This window comes from Zootoca vivipara, chromosome 1, assembly GCF_965207765.1.
Source record: "Zootoca vivipara chromosome 1, rZooViv2.hap1.1, whole genome shotgun sequence".
NCBI lineage: Eukaryota > Metazoa > Chordata > Lepidosauria > Squamata > Lacertidae > Zootoca > Zootoca vivipara.
The window spans coordinates 9843478-9864939 of record NC_142582.1 but is presented as its reverse complement, the minus strand read 5'-3'; the positions used below and the strand labels follow the sequence as shown (position 1 = coordinate 9864939).

General features: G+C 45.5%; 2 protein-coding genes and 1 long non-coding RNA gene across 8 annotated transcripts in view; 2 read left to right on the top strand and 1 right to left on the bottom strand.

Moving 5' to 3' along the window:
• Window positions 1-10101, top strand: part of CARF (calcium responsive transcription factor) — a 29132-nt gene extending 19031 nt beyond the window's left edge. For 2 of the 5 annotated variants that reach the window (XM_088671586.1, XM_088671524.1), the window contains exons 13-16: window positions 210-267; window positions 4625-4725; window positions 6586-6931; window positions 8086-8138. In XM_088671586.1, the coding sequence (XP_088527712.1) occupies window positions 210-238 (29 nt within the window). In that variant the 3' untranslated portion in view covers window positions 239-267; window positions 4625-4725; window positions 6586-6931; window positions 8086-8138. Of the gene's footprint in view, window positions 1-209; window positions 268-2066; window positions 2151-4624; window positions 4726-6585; window positions 6932-8085 lie in introns of all 5 variants that reach the window. The other 3 variants (XM_088671483.1, XM_088671451.1, XM_088671553.1) reach the window with 2 other exon arrangements.
• On the bottom strand, window positions 1739-11259 carry LOC148687470 (uncharacterized). Its single transcript, XR_015950490.1, has 2 exons — window positions 11125-11259; window positions 1739-1881 (listed from the first exon to the last, which is right to left on the bottom strand). It is a non-coding gene; the product is annotated as an uncharacterized LOC148687470 (long non-coding RNA).
• The window catches only part of LOC118096135 (cyclic nucleotide-binding domain-containing protein 2), a 38832-nt gene continuing 26238 nt past the window's right edge, over window positions 8869-21462 (top strand). Inside the window, exons 1-2 of one of the 2 annotated variants that reach the window (XM_035137489.3) lie at window positions 8869-9001; window positions 18674-18714. In XM_035137489.3, the coding sequence (XP_034993380.2) occupies window positions 8971-9001; window positions 18674-18714 (72 nt within the window). In that variant the 5' untranslated portion in view covers window positions 8869-8970. Of the gene's footprint in view, window positions 9002-18673; window positions 18715-18881; window positions 18978-21462 lie in introns of those variants that run through there. The other variant, XM_088671685.1, reaches the window with a different exon arrangement.

The window sequence follows — 21462 nt, the reverse complement described above, 5'->3', positions numbered from 1 at the left end:
ACTGATTCCTGATCTGTAGATTTGTTTTTATTTTAACACTTGTCCCCAGAAAAATATTTAAATAAGTGTGTGGCTTAGCGTGCAATTCCTCATATGTTAGTTGGTGACCTACCGGGAACCGATGCAATGTATTGCTGATACCAGTGTATGTATGGTGAATTGCACATTAAGCAGAGCCTTTTTCTGTGTGTGTTTAACTTGTATTTTAGCAACTCTTGAAACGGACCAATTGAACTGAAAAACACATCCTACTCCTGGAACTGGAAGGTAAGAATTTAATTGCTGGCAGCGTAAGAGATCAGTTTTTTGGCCCTAGGGCGCTTATTTTGAAATATGCCCATATATATATTATTCATCAATTAATTTTTACCCTTCAGGGAGCAGACATACTTATTTGCATATTTTTATAGTAGCTTTTTTTATATATAGCTTGCTTCAAATAATTTGTGACTGCAAGTAATGTAGTGATTCTGGCAATAATATTTATCTCAGTGATGCCACAAATTTGCAGCTAGTAAAGCTGATCCTAAATGTGCCAATATATCTATTTGAAGTGTTGGTGTAATGAACCTGCAAGATTGCTGTAGATGTTTTGTGGTACAGCAGGCATGTCCAATGTCGATTTCTGGGGTCCTAATCCCAACAACTTTTGGGTTAAATCCTTAAAAAAACTTTGGGCGGTCCTCACGAATGTTCACTTCATCAAATCTGGCCCTCTTCGAAAAAAGTTTGGGCACCCCTGAGGTACAGTAATTGCTGTATTTACTTGAGCCATTGCATTAGCGGAAACCATAGCAAATGAATGCACATCAAGACAGTAGAGTATATGGTGTTTATTTAGAGAGAAATTAGTATCAGCTGCTGCTTTTTATTATTTGACAAATTCCCTAAGTGGGTCACTGCCACAAAACAGAACACAAAACAATAAAGCAAACATTATTAGTTAAATACAACTAAAAATATCAAATCAAGTAATATCCCTAGCACCCTTAAGGCAGCAGTCCGGTACAAACTTATATGGGTGGAGCTTACGTTCTAAGTAGACATTTATAGGTTTGTACAATAGGGAATTAAATAGTTAAAATACTCAGATCTGGTGAAAAATTCATTTTTGTTTGTTTATAAGCCACCCTGTGGCATATTAAAAATAAGCAGAATATATCATTGGAAACCCAGGTGGCTCTGTGGGTTAAACCACAGAGCCTAGAGCTTGCTGATCAGAAGGTCGGCGGTTCAAATCCCTGCAACGGGGTGAGCTCCCGTTGTTCGGTCCCAGCTCCTGCCCACCTAGCAGTTCAAAAGCACGTCGAAGTACAAGTAGATAAATAGGGAGCGCTCCAGCGGGAAGGTATACGGCGTTTCCATGCGCTGCTCTGGTTTGCCAGAAGCAGCTTTGTCATGCTGGCTACATGACCTGGAAGCTGTCTGCGGACAAACGCCGGCTCCCTCGGCCTATAGAGCAAGATGAGCACTGCAACCCCAGAGTCGGTCACGACTGGACCTGATGGTCAGGGGCCCCTTTACCTTTACCTTTATCATTGGAAAGGAGCAAGAGGCCAGCACAGAGAAGACTCCGTGATCTTCAGAAATTAATCTCGCTTCTTGTGGAGGTGGTACCTGAAACAAAGGTTTTGTTGCTAGACCTTGGAGTCACAGCGATACTAGTGGATTGTCTTTTAGAACTAGTCAAACCCATGAGGCAGGATGAAGCAGCCACTTCGGGCAACGGAAGCGCGAGAATGCATGGTTACTTTCTCACTGATACATCCAACAGTTTTTGCTGCTTGTTTTTTGTCGCTTCCTTTCGAACAAGATCTTGCAGTCCTGTTTATATCACCAAACAGAACTATTGTATCACAAGCAGGATAATTCTTTGGGCATCTTAAATGGAAAGGAAGTGGGGGAAAGTGAGAATATGCTTAGTGAGAACTCGGGTTTTTTTAAATGTACAGTACCATATGTTTCAGCTTACATTCCTGTGTCTTTATATCTTGTACTGACTACCATAAAATTATTGAAATTTAGAAGGATCCATCTGTTCCCTTATGTCTTTTATATTTCTTGAGATGTGGATCTGCATGCAGAGTTCCTATCTGTTTGACATTTACTAGCCGCACCAGAGGCTGAGCTGAAGCAGTCTCAAAGTGAGGGTATGAAGCTCCAGCCCTGGTTAGGCTCATCAAGCTCCCTCACTTGTACCATGGGGGCATTTTCCCCAAACCGTAGCCACCTGCCCCACACATGATGTCATAGGCCTTAGATTATCTGTCAAGAATCCTGTCCCGACAGATTCTAGAACTGGAATTATGAACTGCCACAAAAGAGGTAATGGGGAAGTATAGTTATGGCAAGTATGTTGCATTAAACTTGCAGCGTTGTTTGAAGTTTTTTGTTTTTTGTTTGTAAGAAAAGGTTATTCACTCTAGCACATTTTGAGAGCCTTCTCCAGATTGGAACTAAGCCTATTCCGTATTTTGTTTTGTTTTGATAATATGTCAGAAACAAGGCAAACATGTTTTAAAAGCTACTTTTCATTATAAAAGATTATAATGTATTTATGCAACTGTTACGTACGTTGTGGACTCAAACCCCTGCAAGTTAGGAATGCCTTATTTGCTGGTTTTGCATAAATTCCACCCTAAGGTATCTTGACATTCGCATCTTGGAATTCAAGCACTATGGCAGTACAAGACACTTCCATGTCCCCAGTTTTTCTTCTTCCTGCTGCAGCCCTTTGTATCCCACTTTCTCAAGGATTCCCCAAACCTTGGGGGAAGCTGGATGCATAGGCTGCAGTATGAAAAACGAGATGAGGAAACCCCATTCCATGAATGCATTTTTGCTCACAGATGTTGAAAATCAACCCAACTGGACCTATGTGCCAGTCCTTGCTGCCACATCCTAGCATAAATATTGGGCTCAAATAATCCATTCCTAAATTACAAAATAGAGGTGTCCTTGTACATTAGCATACATGAATGTATATGTGATACACAGTACACAGTTGTAGTGTGAAAATTCACTCAGTGCGTACCTCTGCGTCTCCTTTTTCTAATTGCCTGTCTTGTGGTTCCTGAAACAAATACTTGTTGGCTCTTAGGACACTTCCTTGTGGGTAGAGCAGGCTTGTGAGATATACTTTTTGCCACGTTTGTGGCTTTTCACATTACAGAGGTATCCTCTTAGTGGTGCAGCACATTTGCAAAGCTGAGCAGGGTCCAGTATAGTTTCAGTTTGGATGGGGGACTGCATGTTTAATTTCACTGTACACAGGTTGTACAATGACAATAAAGGTATTTTATTATTATTATTATTATTATTATTATTATTATTATTATTTTGAGATTCCTGCATTGCAGGGGGTTGAACTAGATGATCCGCAGGGCCCTTTCACCTTCACAATTCTATGCCTCCACTTTGAGTGTCAGCTTGGGTCCAAAGAGAGTCTTGTCTTCTAGATATATGTGCATATTATTTGGGCAGCTCCCCATTTACATGTGCGACCATGCACCCTGGAACTGGGGAGCACCCAGGAGAGGAGTCCTGGCTCGCAAGGAGAACCTTCCCAGAGCCCAAAGAGGACCTAACAGCATACCTGCCAAGTTGCTGTCGGAGAAATAAGGGACTGGGCGGAAGTAGCAGACCGGAAGTAGTGCTGCCGCCATTTTGGAACTGGGCGGAACATGCTCAGCAGTGACTTTTGATGCTGCTTTGCCCAGTTCCAAAATGGCCGCCGTGCCAGAAGTCGCACTACAGCCATTTTGGAACTGGGCAGAGCAGCATCAAAAGTCGCTTCTGAGCATGCTCCGCCCAGTTCCAAAATGGCCGCCGCGCCAAAATAAACCGGGGAAAAACAAAAAAATCTGTTTTTTCAGCTAGGAACAGCTGGAAAAATGGGGATTTCCCGGGGAATACAGGAGACTTGGCAGCTATGCCTAACAGCTGACATATGGGTTAACTCAACAGCAGCCGCTTCCCTGCCTATCAGTTGTGTGAGAGCAGAGATGTCCCTCTGTATTCCCCAAGTAAATGAGGAATATCACCTGTATAGATACTTTGGCAGGTTTTCCAAAGATTTTCCAGGCCTCCTGATAGTAGTTCATCAGGGCTGCTCATCTTTGGAGCTCAGTGTTGTTTTGCTTTCTTTTGCCCCTTCACCTGGAGTGAGTACGTGCGTACATATTGTTTTCAGTGTCTAACCTGTAATGCTAACTGAGAAAAGAGTAAGCAAGTAACTCTTTCATTTTCCTGTGATTTAATGTTCAACTGCTCACTGTAACAGTCACTCAACTTCCTTTCCTGCTTTCTACTCCCTTGTTTTCTTTCAATACCCCTCTATAGGAGGCACCCCCAAACTTCGGCCCTCCAGATGTTTTGGACTACAATTCCCATCTTCCCCGACCACTGGTCCTGTTAGCTAGGGATCATGGGAGCTGTAGGCCAAAACATCTGGAGGGCCGCAGTTTGGGGATGCCTGCTCTATAGACTACTGACCATTCAACAAAGTACTTTATACCGCATGAGATATATCTGGGGATTTAGTTTGGTTGGCTGATTGGATGAGCTTTTATCAAAGGTAAGGGTCCCTGCTCCCAGTCACTTTGTCTCTGGTTATTTTTTGTAGGGGGCTCACCAGAGGAAACCATAATCAAAGTGGAATCAAATGGAGCATGGGAGCTCTTAACTTCAGAGTCACTCCAGCCCATAGTATTTACCCAGCAAAAGGTAACTACGGTTTCTATAGCAAGCGGTCAAAAAAATAGTCGTCTGGGATCAGGGAGTTACCTGTACAGCACAGGACCATTGTATTATAGTTTGTGTATTGGTTTTTTTCTTTAAATATCAGGGAAGATGTGCACTTCTTTGCAGGAGAAGACAAGTGCACATCTGAAGGGACACAAGCTGTCTGCTTTATAGATTTCACAATGCAGACTTTGTCGTAGAGGTGACACTTGCACAGTTGTGTTCTGCATAGCATCAATCACTCCTGTTGAGGCAGTATCCAGGAACAAAATATTGTGACTTGACTGATGGTAAACGGTGATATTCCTGAGGCATGCATTTCCTTGAAGAAAGACATTTTAGATCCCCACAACACATGAGTAACTGCCAGGGGCGTCTTACCCATAGAGGCCAGCGGCGCAGGGCGCCAAGGTGCCAAGTTCTGGAGGGCGCCAGGTAAGAGGCGGAGGCTGGACGCGGAACTTCCCTGCATCAGCTCACCGCCCTCGCACGCCTCCGCCATGCCGCGCTGAAGCAGCGCCATACCTGGAGCTGAGCCAGGAGCCGCTGTGTCCAGCCTCCACTTCTTCTCCACCAGAGGAACTGCCCTCCAACCGCTGCCCACCTCCTCCAGCCCCGCAAAGCTGGGCGCGTCACCGGCAGTGCCTCCTCCCTAAAAAAGGTCGGCAACTCTGGGAAGGTGGGGGGGGGGCGCCAAAGGAATCTTTGCACCATGGCACCGGATATAATAATAATAATTTATTATTTATACCCCGCCCATCTGGCTGGGTTTCCCCAGCCATTGTGGGCGGCTTCCAACAGAAAAATAAAACACAGTAATCTATTAAACATTAAAAGCCTTCCTGAACAGGGGTGCCTTCAGATGTCTTCTAAAAGTCTGGTAGTTGTTTTCCTCTTTGACACCTGTTGGGAGGGTGTTCCACAGGGCGGGCGCTACCACCGAGAAGGCCCTCTGCCTAGTTCCCTGCAACTTGGCTTCTCGCAACGAGGGAACCGGCAGAAGGCCCTCGGTGCTGGACCTCAGTGTCCGGGCAGAATGATGGAGGTGGAGACGCTCCTTCAGGTATACTGGACCGAGGCCGTTTAGGGCTTTAAAGGTCAGCACTAACACTTTGAATTGTGCTCGGAAACGTACTGGGAGCCAATGTAGGTCTTTCAGGACCGGTGTTATGTGGTCTCAGCGGCCGCTCCCAGTCACCAGTCTAGCTGCCGCATTCTGGATTAGTTGTAGTTTCCGAGTCACCTTCAAAGGTAGCCCCACGTAGAGCGCATTGCAGTAGTCCAAGCGGGAGATAACTAGAGCATGCACCACTCTGGCTAGACAGTCTGCAGGCAGGTAGGGTCTCAGCCTGCGTACCAGATGGAGCTGGTAGACAGCTGCCCTGGACACAGAATTGACCTGCGCCTCCATGGACAGCTGTGAGTCCAAAATGACTTCCAGGCTGCGCACCTGGTCCTTCAGGGGCACAGTTACCCCATTCAAAACCAGGGAATCCTCCACACCTGCCCTCCTCCTCTCTCCCACAAACAGTACTTCTGCTTAAGACAGCCCTGGTAACTGCACTCAGTAACTACTGAACACACACTTGTTGGCAACCTCCCTTTTACAGGGAGAGAATTGCAGTTCAAGTTCATACCTACACTTTAGGCATTGCTGGTCTGACACATAAGTGTGCGGGTGGGTGGGGTTTATATTTGGGGGGTTGATAGTGCCACCCCATATATCCTAGTTAGGATTCAGAAACTACCCAACTAGAATTTTATCATGGAACTTCATTTGCTCTTTTGCACTTTGGTGGGTGAATGCGTAAATGTCTTTTAAACAAACTTTTACTTTTTTAGGGTTTACAGTTGCAATCATTTGATGAAGCAACAGCCCTTCTGAGGCTGGATAGCCAAACACCTCTCCAGCCTGCAAGCCTTACGCATTCCACAAGGAGGCAATTAACCACCCAGCCTATATTCAATAAGGATAATAACCTTCAAGCAAGTTTCAGTCAAGCACAGAACAATGCGACAACATTAGCGCCTGGAGAACAACATGGACCAAATCAAAGGCTTGTGGCTTTGGGTCAGTTTGTAACTGTTGGAAGCATGGGGGGTGCTGAAGCTGTTGAAACAAATCAAAGTCTTTTAGGAGATGAGCAGACCATTTCCGCACAGACGGCAGACAACTGTTCAGCTCTTAGTGAGTACAAATCTCTCTAGGTTGTCAAGATGCAAAAAGTTCTACTTCTTAGCTATCTGTTTCACAAGGATGGTTGAAGTGACTGCTAGCTGGTATCTGACAACATTTAATGATGCAGCTTCAGGGTGTGCTAGGGCGTCTCGGAGCATTATATTTTGAGCCCATCTGGTGTATATACACATTTGTGGCAGATAAGCATGCCCATTGTAGGCTTTGAAACTCTGAATAGTTGCTACATCCTAAAGCAGAGTCATACAGAAATATATCACCAGAGTGACTACTCCAGAGTAAGGAGTGTGGACAAGCAAACAGATAAATCACAGAAGGGGTCATTTTCTTTAATCAACACCCGGAAGCTGTTCTTGGTACTACCAGTGTTTCTTCCCACAAGGGGCTTAATCGTCAGGCTGCACAATGGAGTCTAGACAATTTACAATCCATAGTTTAGACCAGGCATCCCCAAACTTCGGCCCTCCAGATGTTTTGGACTACAATTCCCATCTTCCCCGACCACTGGTCCTCTTAGCTAGGGATCATGGGCGTTGTAGGCCAAAACATCTGGAGGGCCGCAGTTTGGGGGGGGCTGGTTTAGACAAAAGGACAAATCTGTCCCTTTGTGCATTTCTCCCATAGGAAGAACAGAAAAGAGGGTATGTAGCCTTCTGTTTCTTAGCCTTCCTAACCTTGTATCTATGGTTGAAGGCAAGGTGTTAGCTTTGCAGAGTCTTCAGCCTCAATATTTCACACCATGGAAATTATTGGCTCTGTTGCAAGTGTGTTTGAAAGGAATTGCGTCAGTAGAATGATTGCAGTGTCTTTCTGCATCATCGAAAGGAACTCCACTCCATAGTTTCTGCGCAGAACTCTACAAAACTAAATAATGAGGAAGAAACTCTACTGAGAACTTTTAAAAGTTAACTTGATTCGTGGTTTGTGTTGAAGGATGACATTGTTCATATGTATGCTTGTCTGTATGCGATTAGTGTGAATAGAGAGGGGGGCTCTTACCATTTTCCTGCCTTCCCACATATATTACGATTTGCCGCTTCTACAAGTAGTTTAACTTGCACCCACCAGTTGTTAGAGCAGTACAGCTGTCAAAAGCAAAGTCTTAAATCAGTTTTAACTTTATTGCTTTTATTTCCCTTTTTTAGGAGAAGGAAGCAGCAGCAGCAGCTGAAGAGGACATTGTTTGCAGAGGTCCAGAGATGGAGAAATACAGAGACTTGCAAGCACCATCTGTGCTTGAGTCTATGAAGGCTGTTGAGAACTTGGAATGAAGATTAGGTCAGCTTTTGAGAGGGCATTATTTGATGGAGGCTCCTTATGACTATCTGTAATAGACAACTGCTTTGATTTACAGCTGATCTGGTTCACTGCCGGTTCCAGATTGTTCCTCATGTGAAGCTACTAGTATCTTCCTCCTTTGCATGATGTTTCGATACCCAAATGACCTGTTATGGTCATATTTGAGAAGACCTTCCAAAACCAGATTGCTGAGGGATATAATTTTGAGCCCAAGAATGCCTGCTCTCACTGATTCCTCTCCACCTTGGGACCCTTTAACTTGTTTCAGCACACACAAGGACATTTGCCTAGATAGCAGCAGCAATGGAATTACAAGAGACATTTATTAATTGAGACCCAGCCAATTAATAGCTGAAAGGGGAGGAAACGATTATCCCGTGGAAAAGAATTGGGTTGCCAGCAAAAAAACAACAACTGTTGAACTTGTATGCTTAGCTGACATTGTGGAAGAAGGTTTCACCTGATACCTACAGTTAACCTTCAGATTTATTGATGGTGTTGTCTTTTCTCATTCTGCACACCGTATACTGAACGGGCAGGCAAGCTATGGCTAAAAAGAGCCCTTAACATTTGGTGAAGAATTGGAGTTACTCTTCAGCTGATCTCTCTCTTACTGCACTGTGCACTTTACCCTTCGCAGAGAAGCATATGGGATTTAAAGCCTGCTCATTCATTTGCCACGTGGTAGAACAGACTTCTAAAATCCGTAATGGGTCTTGACTGTTCAGGAAATGTGTAGCAGTCCCATCCATGAATTAATGGGTAAGTTGAGCCTTTTGTGATCTCTCCAGCCCTCTTCAAGAAAGCTTTAAGAATGCAAAAGCGCGTGATAAGTTCTAATGTGAAGACTGTCACTTTATTATTTGTTGAAATTATATCCTGCCCTTTCTTCTTTAAGCGTAGGGTAGCAAACTGTTCCACACTTTTTTTGGGGGGGGAGGACTGTTCTAGTTTTTTTAAAAAAACATTTTGTCTAGTGATCTCAGGGTTCCAGGAACAGTATTCTTCACCTACTAAGTGTCTGGGTAAATGGGAATGTTTTCACATTCCTCTTGAAAGTTAATAATGAGTTAATAATGATGGAGGCATGCACACATCACTAGGGGGAGCATACGAAAGGAAAGGGGATTTCAGCGTGGGATATTTCAGATATCTTTGTACCAAGCAGAATTCTTATGGCATTATTCATACCTGCAGGGTTAAAAAATGAAAGCACAGAAATGGTGAATTCATGCCATTTTTCTTTTTCTTTGCACAAAGTAGTAGTTGAAATTATTTCCTGTGAGCAATTCACACACCTGGGATTGTGTTCCGAATTGTGTCGTGACTTGTTCCCCATTGATTTCAATGGGACTTAAGAGCCATTCACTTGTGATCCAACTCAACATTGTGTGCGTGTTACAAATGAAGCCTTTTGTAAATACCTAAACTATTTGCTGGTGACAGTTTCTGATGTTTAAACTTGAAGGATCAATAACTTATTTGAGCTGTAAACAATTTAATCATGTGAATATGAAAATGTTTTTGCTTGTGCAATTTTGAAGACAGGCTTTGTGTTGTACACACACCTTCTATGGTGTTTCATATTAATATGTAAAGTTGGAGGATTTTTTAAAAAAACAAAAACGGTGATGTTTGTTTTCGGTGTGTGATTAGTGTGTGGCCTTAAACATATTCCTGAGGACTTTGGTCTGAGGAAGGTGACAGAAATCTGTGAGCACTGGTTTCCTACCATGCTTTCCCCCTGTTTATAAAATCAATTCTACACATACAAACTTTGTGACATGCTTGCTACTATGTATGTTTCCGTGTAACACATTGCAACTGTAATTTATTAAAGGAAGAACTTGATTTGCCTGAAATCTAAAGCGGAACTGAAGGATGACATTGCTATCCAGTGGATACCCATTATAAAGTTTACTGGGAAGAATATCACACTCGCAGGGAAGAATATCAATGAACAATATTCTTCATAAATTCGTCACTGCTATTAGCACATGGCTATGCCATATTTTCGTCGGATTACAGACTTGTTAAAAGGCCACTATCTTCTCACTTTCTGCATAGCCAGCTAAGTCTGTGATAATGGTTCTGAATGTGCCTGCTTTGAGCATGATTCTGTCTGTGGAAAGGCTGGATACAGTTTTTTTTTATTTTAAAAAATAATGTTAATAGAGCATGCCCTTTGATAGTAGTACAGTATTCCGGTATATTTTCTTCGTTTGCCAACCGTGCCTCCCTCCAAACTGGGCACACCTATGACATTGAGGTTTATTTTGAGATTCATAATAACCTGAAACCTCCTTAAAGCATCAAATATCCTTCACAGACTGCTTTACAGACCAGAACCGGACCAGATAATTCCTTCAACGCTGTATGAAGGGCCTTGTTCCAAGTCAACAATATGCATTTCCTTCTCCAAATTCTTAAGATTACACGGCAGGCTTAATTTCTCACTGTATAGGATCTTTTTTTGCTTCAGTGAATCTTTTCTTAGTAGACAGCTGTGTCCTTGGATGACATGTCCCCTGTCATAATATGCTTGTTACCACCAGCAATGCTGTTTGTTGCCTCACTTGGTAGAGACAGAAGGGCAAATTTAAGATCTAATCTCCATTAGATTGTGGCCAGTTTGAGGGGGAACTCAAATAGTGGATGGGTTGAGGAGGGGAGAATTTGCCAAACACAAAACTCACTGGGAATAAAGAGTAGCAATTGGAAGAAGCTGGTCCGAATTTAAAACTTCTGATGGTTTCTCAGCACGCATTTTTTAGTCCTACCATTGGCTTGGCCAAAACAGATGTTTCGTTTTTATGAAATAATCACAAAAGCTGGCTTACCAAAGGCAAAAGAGGTGTCTGAAACTGCTGCGATTTCAAACTTACCACTCAGCTTTCTGAAAATGCTTTTTCCTGGCGCTTGTCATTCAGCGATTCACTTCCAGAAGATGGTGGTGTCACAGCCACAAGGCGGCCTTATAAGAAGAGAAAAGCCAAACATTGCTGTAACTTTTTGTCTCTGTATGTGATGTGTAAGGAGGGAGCCAGTTGGTGCCTGCTGTCTACAGCCCTGTCTCTAAGCTTCACCTGTTTAGCCAAAGGAGGGACACTGCGTCAGGTGAGTGATGACTTGGAGAGTGTTTATCCGCAGTGCCTGCATGCCTATGGCCTTCCTGCAGCTGGGTGAAGCACCAGATGAGAGTGGTCTTAGCTGGGCATATTGCGCCCAGTTTTGGTCTAGCTGGGTTGGCCTTCCTCTTGGCTCTGTAATAAAAGCCTACATTGATGGACATATCATACCGCAGGAAGGGGAAAAAAAGCCTTCCTTTCCTAAAACTGCCAATGTGATGAAGAAGAGTCCATTCTATATTTCTCTAATGGCTGGAAGAGGACATACCATATTTTTCCACGTATAAGACATCCCCTGTTTTTTGGAGCCCCAAATTAAGAAATAAATACTTTAAACACCAAACAGAACAACTTTGATATTTTATTTAATATTCAAAACACCGGCATATTTAGTACGGTATATTTAAACATCAAACAGTGAGGCAAGCTGTGTAATGGCGGCTGCTCCTTTTGGCTCAGTGTAACTCCACTGTAGCTGCAGCGCCAGCTCTCCCGCCTGTGTGTTGCACTTTTGTCTCAGTATTTACGGTATGTACCGTATTTACTCCACAAGCGCTGTCAGATGCGAATGCTGATTGAGGAGCTGTGATGGCCAGAGCTGCCTGAGTGAGTGCGCTTGGGGAATGGGGGGGGGGTCTGGGTAGCCAGGGGGCAGCTGAGGGAACCAGGTGAAAGGGACAGTGTCTGGAGTGGGGGCTTCGGGGGGGGGGGAGTACCAGACCAGGGTTTGTGGTGAGGCCAATAGTGAGGGGAGGCTGAGGGGGGGGGGAGAGAATATGGATGTCTGCATGTGTTTATATATTTAATTGCAACATTCCGTGTATAAGGCGACCCCCAATTTTAAACTTAAATTTTTTTGGGGGGAATATCATCTTATACACTGAAAAATATGGTAAGCATATTTAGAGTTACTGTTTTTACAGGTTTCGCTGAAATACTTCCTGTCAAATGCAAAGGAAAACAGTAACGTCTGCACAACCATTTCTAACTATTGAAAAGCTCTTCTTAAATTGTGGTCTTTTTGAAGGCTGGGATTTATGTGGGCCTCCTGCCAAATCCATATATCCCATATAGTTTTGAAATAGTTATCGTTGTATAAAACTGGTAGTGGGCTAAGATGCATTTTTTGTTAAAAAATACAGCTTAATACAGTCTGAATACAGTATGTGAATAAACATAAGTGAACTTTTTTATTTTAAATGGGGGGAAATCAGGGTGAGGTCAGGACTGCATGCAAAGATCTCTCAGTTGCTTTTATCTACTTCATTTTTAAAATAAAATATTACATAGGAAGCTCCCACATTCTGAGGCAGTCCACTGTCCCATCCTATTAGCAACTCTACACTGACCTCTCCAGAGTTTCACACAGGGAACCTCCCAACACCCCTCTCCCCAGGTGCCAGGACCTGAACCCAGGACCTGAGTGCAAAGCAGACGCTCCTCTGTCACTGAGCTATGGCTGGTTGAATATAACAGCTGCTAAATGCTGCTGCCCTTGCATATTTATTATATGGACCACTAATAAACGCCATCTCCAACTCCTTGAAAGATTCCATCAATGGTGTCTCTGAAAATTTGTACACATCACTGGGGAAGACAGGCGAACTAAAGCTAGAAGAAGCAAAGGTCACCAATGATTCTTCAACATCAGCTTCAAAGCAACTACTCTATTCCGAACTTAAGAATGGAAAGTGTAACGCTGGTGGTCAACAAAAGAGGTTTAAAGACTCTCTCTAGGCAAATCTAAAAAATATATATAGTATAAACCGACAACTGGCAAACACTTGCCTGCAAGCACTCCAATTGGAGAACAGCCTTTACCAAAGGTGTCATGGACTTTGAAGATGCTCAAACTCAGGGCAAAAGGGAGAAACATGCTCAGAGGAAGGCACACTTGGCAAATCCTCACCGTGATCATCTGCTGCCTGGAGAAACATATGTCGTCACTGTGGAAGGATGTGTGGATCCAGAATTGGCCCCCACAGTCACTTGCGGACTCACTGTTAAGACCGTGAGTTAATCTTACTCGGCTACGAGTTGTCACCAAAGAAGAATGGAAACAGAACACTAGGTGGTATAAACGTTAGGCCCAGGCTAGCAAGACTGCTTTTGCATTCTCTGCCTCTAGAAAATAGAATGGAATGTGGATTATCTTGAGAGTACAGTTGCCCGATTCTATAGCCATTGGTTCTGATTCTGTCACAGAAGGTCTTTTGGCGGGGGAAATCTAAGGCCTCCGAGCGAAGTGACCCTCAGGAAGCCTCTCGCCATGCCTGTAAAGCTCTGGAGAAGACAGCTGTATTCTGCCGGATTGCAGCATATGTGGTTCAGTGAGTGCTGGGGAGTAGGACAGAATGAACTAGTCTCTTCCCTTATTCAGCAGGTGGTGGTGGGGATATATTTTCCTTGACCTGTTCCTGAAGGTCACATCTATGATCATACTGGATCCTCTTGTTGCACGTCTAACAAAATTCCTTTTCTTCAGCTGCTCTCACTTTGATGTCACTGAGATCTCTCTAGCGTTGTGGTGTTGAGAGTGTGATTTCCTACCAACTTAGTTTTTATGTATACCCCTTTGTTCTGAAGAAAAGTCAGGGAGAGTTCTTGGGGTCCTTGTAGCATACCTGTGAACTGAGTTACATTGGACAGCATTGGGTTTCCAACAATTATTAGGCAGATGCCTCTGGAGTCTGGATGGGTCCAAAAGCAGGACTTGGAGGTGATCGCTATCCCTTGTTGTTTATCGCCGCCAGCTAGTATTCCGAGAAATACATCCTCTCTATTTATAGAGCTTTCCGTTTGACTGTCTCATAATGATCTTTCTTCTTATATAAACGAAACAGCAGCACCCCCACACAAGCAAGAGAGAAAAGAAGTTGCAAGGAAACTCCAGAGTTTGCAGAATTGCAAAAAACAATTAGGAAACACACACACACACACACACACACACACACACACACACCATTTTGGGAACTTGCCAAAAACAAAAACGAAGCAACCCATTGAAATGTTCGCTGGATATAGAATGCTGACCGACTGTTCTGAGAAACCAAATATCGGTCTAGAGAGGGAATAGAATTGTGCATCCTGAACAGAAGCACTCCATGCTGCAACATTTGGTTGCAGAAATTTGCTTTTCATAGCGAATAGCCAAGGAAAGGTCCCTTGGAGCCTTGTCTCTTAGCATTGGTGCATCTGGTATATTCTTTCCCATGGGCTCAGAACAATCTGTAAAAATAAAGTCAGGTGTTTGTTTGTTTGTTTGTTTGTTTAAAAAATAATTGCAGCAATAGTGTGTATTGATGCCCAATGATGCCAAGGGTGGCATATTCCAAGTTTGCAAATTGCCACTTTCTTTTTCATTTGCCAGGGGCATGTGCGGAGGAGTAAAGGCATGGCTAACCCAAGCAAGGGCAGGGGTTTCAAATGCATGCAACTGTCACTCTTTTGGGTGGCAGGATCTAGAATCAATCTAGATTGAAAGCAGCATGCTGAGCACTTCCGGTTTGACTGCCATGGCGAACGGCTGTCCCATAACAGCGGAGCCCTTTCGTGTGGATAACGAGGATAATATGGGAGTAGTTATCCTCCCCCCCAAAACCCCAGGGCTGGGGGGGGGAGCAGCCCACCCTCAGATAATCCGATACCTGCCATCCATCCTGAAGGAATGTGGAAGGCAGGGGGAGCTGGGTGCAATGCCCTGCGCATCTCAGCAACTCTGCAAAGCCAGTGCCATGAGCGGAGGACACCTGTATTTTAAGATAAAAATTCGGACTTAATTTACAGGCATGCTCCGAACTAGCAGAGATAAAATAATTTGCTAATTTAATCAGCCACTGAGAAGGATTCGATCTGGAGAAAGACTTTCATCGTAACTAAAGGACAACTGTTTGAAATATGTAAGTGGATGCTAAGCTTAACTATGAAACAGACTGTGTGAAATTTTGACTAAGACTCTGGCAATGATCATTAAGGGAAAGATGAACGGAATTCCCGATGGAGTTGTTGTGTTAGCGTGGAACAGCTGGAAGGAGACTGGGATATCTGCCTGGGATTAATGGTGGACTGTGACGCAGTTAAAACTATCCTTGTGAGCAGAAAATGAAAGTAACATCGCTGAGGAGCAGCAACAACACCACAAAGTACTGACCCGCTTGTTGAATTAACTGATGGATTAATTGTATAGCCCCAGGGGGAGGTGAGCCTTTTTTAATTCTCTTTTGATATATGTGTGCTTACAGTTTTACCTGGTAAGCCTCCCCCGAAAGGCAACTGTTTGAAATACGCAAGCGGGTTTGAAAGAGCATTCTGCTGCCGTTGTGGTTCAATTATAATATTGACTGGGTGAGGATTTTGGTAGCTACCCTCAGTGGAAGGATGGAAAGAATTCCGGACTGGAGTTACCTTGATACCAGTGGTATCAGCATGTTGGGAGATGGAGCGAGACTACAGAGGGCATTTCTGGGTGTCTGCCCGGGGCTAATGGCGTTTTTTTTGGGGGGGGATGTGGCGTATTACGGCTCCTGTGAGCAGAAATAGAAAATGGAATTGCTGGAATGTGGATAATAACAGGGGAAAATATTTCATACAGAACTACGAAGGCGAACGTTGGACAGATCAGTGGTTGCAACCATAAATGAAAATTAAACGAAGGATCAACATTGGAATGGTTTATTGACTAACTAAGAAATGCAATGGGATATTTGATGATCAGCACTCCGTGAAATTCAGAACATGGGAAGTCACCCAAAGATATATAATTTGGCTTTTATATTTGACTATTTTGATTGTATTGTAATTTGGAATGTTTTGATGTGGTTTTTATTGGATTATTAAAATGGGAAATTTAATAAATATTATTTTTTTAAAAAAGAAAGCAGCATGCTGTGCATGAACATGAAAGATTATGGACTGAGAAAGAAATACTGTTGCAAACCACCCCAATCTCTAAGTGGAGTGAGATTCCACAGGTTCTAGGCACTTTCCCCAAGTTCTGTTTCCTTGGAATAAAGGGACAAAGCAGACTGTGGTGTGTCTCTATTATATATGGTTTATTTTAACATAGAATATATACAACCTAAGCCTCAGAAGAAGGGGCTCACAGCATCAACAGACCAAAAGCTCTTGCTCCTCCCATAGTCACAGCTTTGGATTCTAGCAGAAATCAACATCTCTCTCTCTCAGTGTCTGCCTGCAGCCTGTTCTGAGCTCAGCTCACGCCTGGTGTGCCCTGGCCTTTGTATTTCTCCTACTGTATAGCAGCCAGGTGAGGGACAGAAGGGGGAGAGCCCACCCCATTTGCCCTCTGGCACAGAGCAACTTTTTTGTTGTTGCACTTTGGTCATTATGTCATTTGCTTGCCTGATTTGTTCAACAATTGAATCCTCTGTTAGATCTTAATCCTTGCCTGATCCGGGACTCCAGGAATTAGGAGGGACTCAGGCATCATAGGGACGCGGGTGGCGCTGTGGTCTAAACCACAGAGCCTAGGGCTTGCCGATCAGAAGGTCCCTGCGACGGGGTGAGCTCCCGTTGCTCGGTCCCAGCTCCTGCCAACCTAGCAGTTCGAAAGCACGTCAAAGTGCATGTAGATAAATAGGTACCGCTCTGGTGGGAAGGTAAACGGCGTTTCCATGCACTGCTCTGGATCGCCAGAAGCAGCTTTGTCATGCTGGCCACATGACCTGGAAGCTGTATGCTGGCTCCCTCGGCTAGTTAAGCGAGATGAGTGTCGCAACCCCAGAGTCGTCTGTGACTGGACCTAATGGTTGGGGTCTCTTTATCTTTACAGGCATCATAGTGGCTAACCCCTCTAAGCTAAAAACTACATTTTTGTGCTACAAATGGGTTAGTGTGTATGCAGCTTCGAACTCACAACTTTGACTTTGGGTAATTGTTTTGCAGCAATAGCAAATGCATTTAGCTCCACAAATTACCTAACGTTAGCTGCCATGCTCACTACTACATCAAGTCCACTGGCCACTGGCCACCATTGCATTTCAGCAACTCATATAAACTACAGTGGTACCTCTACTTACGAATAACTCTACTTACGAATGTTTCTACTTACGAATGGAGCTCCGTCCGCCCTCTTGGATACGGTTTAGATAGGATTTTTTCTACTTACGAATTTTTAGATAGGGTTGCTTCTACTTACGAATTTTTTCTCCCAATGCATTCCTATGGGATTTGACTTACAATTTTTTTTCGACTTACAAATGTGTGTTTGGAATGCATTAAATTCGTAAGTAGAGGTACCACTGTATTCAAATAGCTTCCAGGAGGCCAGGCCGGCTCTAAGGGAAGGCTGGGTGGCACAGGGTGCCGGGCCGCCGGGGGGGGGCACCGCGCCCGCCCACCAGTTGCGACGAGAAACGGGGCGGGGGGGGGCACCAGAGCGATCTTCGCACCATGGCGCCCGGGCGCCCAACATGCTTAAGACGGCCCTGCAGGAGGCTATTCATCCCAAATCTCCCAGCCAGAGTCTACAGGGAGTAATGGGCTGAACCTACAAAGAGAAAGTGTTTAATCTGAAGTTATATGAGCCTAGATAAGGCTATAGTGCTTTGCATGTCCACATTGGCTAGGCCATAGGTAGGCAAACTAAGGCCCAGGGGCCAGATTCGACCCAATCGCCTTCTAAATCCGGCCCACGGGCGGTCCGGGAATCAGCATGTTTTCACATGAGTAGAATGTGTCCTTTTATTTAAAAGTCATCTCGGGGTTATTTGTGGGGCCTGCCTGGTGTTTTTACATGAGTAGAATGTGTGCTTTTATTTAAAAGTCATCTCTGGGTTATTTGTGGGGCATAGGAATTCGTTCATCCCCCCCCCAATATAGTCCAGCTCCCCCCCCACGGTCTGAGGGACAGTGGGCTGGCCCCCTGCTGAAAAAGTTTGCTGACCCCTGGGCTAGGCTGATGTCACAATTGAATTTTATTACTCACCCAAAAAATAATCCACTTAATTAGGTCTGGTTAAAAAAAAAACAACCCACAGGAGGACAGCATAGGAAACAAAAACTGGACAGCAATGGTTTAATTAGGATGTCTGTTAGAAGATCGGTATACCCTGAAATTCTTCTCAAGATTGTGGGGTCCTCCGGAAGAATATGGGAGGCGCCACAGCGCAGCTGGGAGAGGAAGACGTCCAAAAAAGCTAAACCAAAATTATCCCAAGATCTAGAAGGTATCTTCCCACCTGTCTTTAAGTTGAGGGAGAGGAAATAAACTTTTCAATCTCTTAACAGGTGGGCAAAGTTCAGGTCAAAGATTTTAAGAACAGGCTCTGTAATTTTGTCTTAATAGACTCTAGACGATTTGCAAGAGGACAGCGATTAGCATTTCAGGTATGTATTATTTCCTGCGTGAGACACTTAATTTTCTGTCTGAGCCCCTTGGAGGTAGGTAATGACTGGCAAAAAAAAAATAAGTTAAATTTAACTGGCTCTGAATGAAAGACAGGTGCACTCTAAAGAGGGAAGGAGTGTAAGAGAGAAAAATGTGAATCAGATGAGGAAGAGGAGGAGTATAAAACTGATTTATCAGAGAAGACCAAGCTGAACAGATGGATTTTTAGCAGCCCTGATCTTTTACTCATGTCTTCTCACAAGTAAGTCCCAATAAATTTCATGGAATTTGCTCCCTGATAAAGTGTGTTTTAGGCTTGCTGTCTCTGCAGTCTTTCAAAGAGTAAAATTACAAGGTTCCGGTCAGGGCCGTCTTAAGGTCATTGGGCGCCCTGGTGCAGGGATCCCTCGGGCGCCCCGCCCCCCACTTAAAAAAAAGGAAAGCTCTTACCTGGCATGCTGGGCAGCCACCTGTCCAATGCCGGATTGAGTGGGGGAGGGGGTGCCGCTGCTCCGTGCGGCCTTCCTCCCTTCTCCCAGCGGGCCGGGGTGCCTGGGCAGGCCAGGCAGCACCGGGGCCTTTCCAGCTGTCTCCCGCGACTCCGGCGCTTGCTGGGTCCACGGCCATTTCCTTCCCGCCGACAGGGCGCTGCGTTTCATTGGTAGAGGTGCTGCCATGTGTCATCGCCTCTACCAATGAAACACAGCGGTGGGGTGAGGGATGACCCTGGCGCTGCAGAGCGGAACAGGGTCCTAGTGCCCCTGTTCCGCTCGCTTACCTCCCTGCTCTCCCGGCGCGGCTGGTGGAGGGAAAAGGGAGGCCGCCGCGCAGCTCCCCCACTTGCTAGGACGCCCCCTGATCGGCTAGGCACCCTGGCGCAACGCGCCACTAGAATCAATGGGCGAGCCAGGCCTGGTTCCGGTGGCCAAAGTCACCTGAAGAAAGAGCCTTATTTTCGGCTGTAAAATTGGTTTTAATGGGGGGGGGGTTCAGTGTGGGATAAGAGGGAGCACTGATGGGTAAGGAGCAATGAGAGAACAAAGATACCTCAGAGGTTAGATGAAGCAGCAGGTCAGCCTGAGGCGAACCACAAAACGGTGCCCCCCTCCTCTCCAGGGAAGAAGGGATTGAGTAGAGATCAACATTGGGAACAAAGGAGGAATGAAGACCTTCATGGGGATCTACCCTGTGGATTCTGCCACCTGAGGTGGTCACCTCACTGTGCCTCATGAGTGGGCTGGCCCTGGGTAGAACAAAGGAGTAAGACCGTAATGGAAGGAAAAGGGGGAAATCCAATATTATATTAGTCAGTCTAAGAAATTGAACATGGTAGTTTTTGTTTTATAGCCATCTGGTTGTGTATGTGTGTGTGTATCTAATCTAATCTATCCAGCCACCGTATTTATTGCTCCATAAGATGCACCTGACCAAAAGATGCACCTAGTTTTTAGAGGAGGAAAACAAGAAAACATATTTTGCTTTCTTGAATTGTCCTAGGCATAGCAGCCAACTCCTAGAGGCCTAGGTGCCTTTGCCCCCCCCCATTAAATATTTGAGGAAGTCGTGTGTCCCCCCCCCATGTTGATGGGCATTGTCATTCATATAGTGTGCATGCACTTTGTCTTGAGATCAATTGCAGCAGTTCTCAACCTGTGGGTCCCCAGATGTTGTTGGACTACAACTCCCATCACCCCTCAACTCCCATCATCCCTGAGCTCTGGCCTTGCTAGCTAGGGGCAAGGGGAGTTGTAGTTGAGCAACATCTGGGGACCCACAGGTTGAGAAAGGCTGATACAATATGTGAGGTATATACCTGCCCCCCCAATATTTTGTACAAGTTGGAAGAGGGAGGGAGGGAAGGAAGGGGTGAGAGAGAGAGAGAGAGAGAGAGAGAGAGAGAGAGAGAGAGAGAAAGAGACAGACAGATAAGGAAGGAAGGGGTGAAAGAGAGAGAGAGAGATGGGACGAGGAAGAGAGAGGGAAGGAAGGAGGGAAGAAAGGGGTGAGAGAGAGAAGAAAGAGAGGGAGGAAGAGCTGAAAGAGGGGGAGGGAGGGGGGAGGGAGGGAAGGAAGGAAGGAAGGGTTGAAAGAGAGGGAGGGAGGGAAGAGGGAGAGAAGGAAGGAAGGAAGGATGGGGCAGTGGCGAACGGTGCTGCTTGGCTGCCCAGGCAGCAAATGTGGAGGTGCCCCTTGGGGGCGTGGCGTGGCTCTGCAGCGCACATGCGTCAGGACGATTGGCGCATGCGCCGTTCGTCCAGGCGTGCGCAGCTGGTCCCATGGCAACCTTACGATCCGCTGAGCAAGCGGCAACTTGTAAGGCTGCCCCGTCCGTGCTGCTTTTTGCACGTGGCACCCTTACGAGTTGCTGCTTGTAAGGTTGCCGCGGGAGCAGCAGCGCCAGCCCGGCTGCCGTTCGCATACATATGGAGTGCACACGCGCTGGGATGCTGCACATGCGCAGTCAGTACGTGCTGCTGCTGGCGCTTGGCGGCCCCGTAACGGGCTGCTGTGTGCGAGCAGCTGTCCGTGGGGCTGCGTGCGCACATGCCGGGATGCTGCACCTGCACCGTCAGTACGCGCTGCTGCTGGCGCAGGGCGGCCCCACGTTGCCACTGCTCGCACACAGCTGCCTGTAATGGGCTGCCACTCGCGGTGCATGAGCGCAGAGGCGAGGGGCGGGGAGGGGTGTCCCGAGTAGAGCCCCCCCCTGAATGGAGCCCGGGGCGGCCCGCCCCACCGCCCCCCCT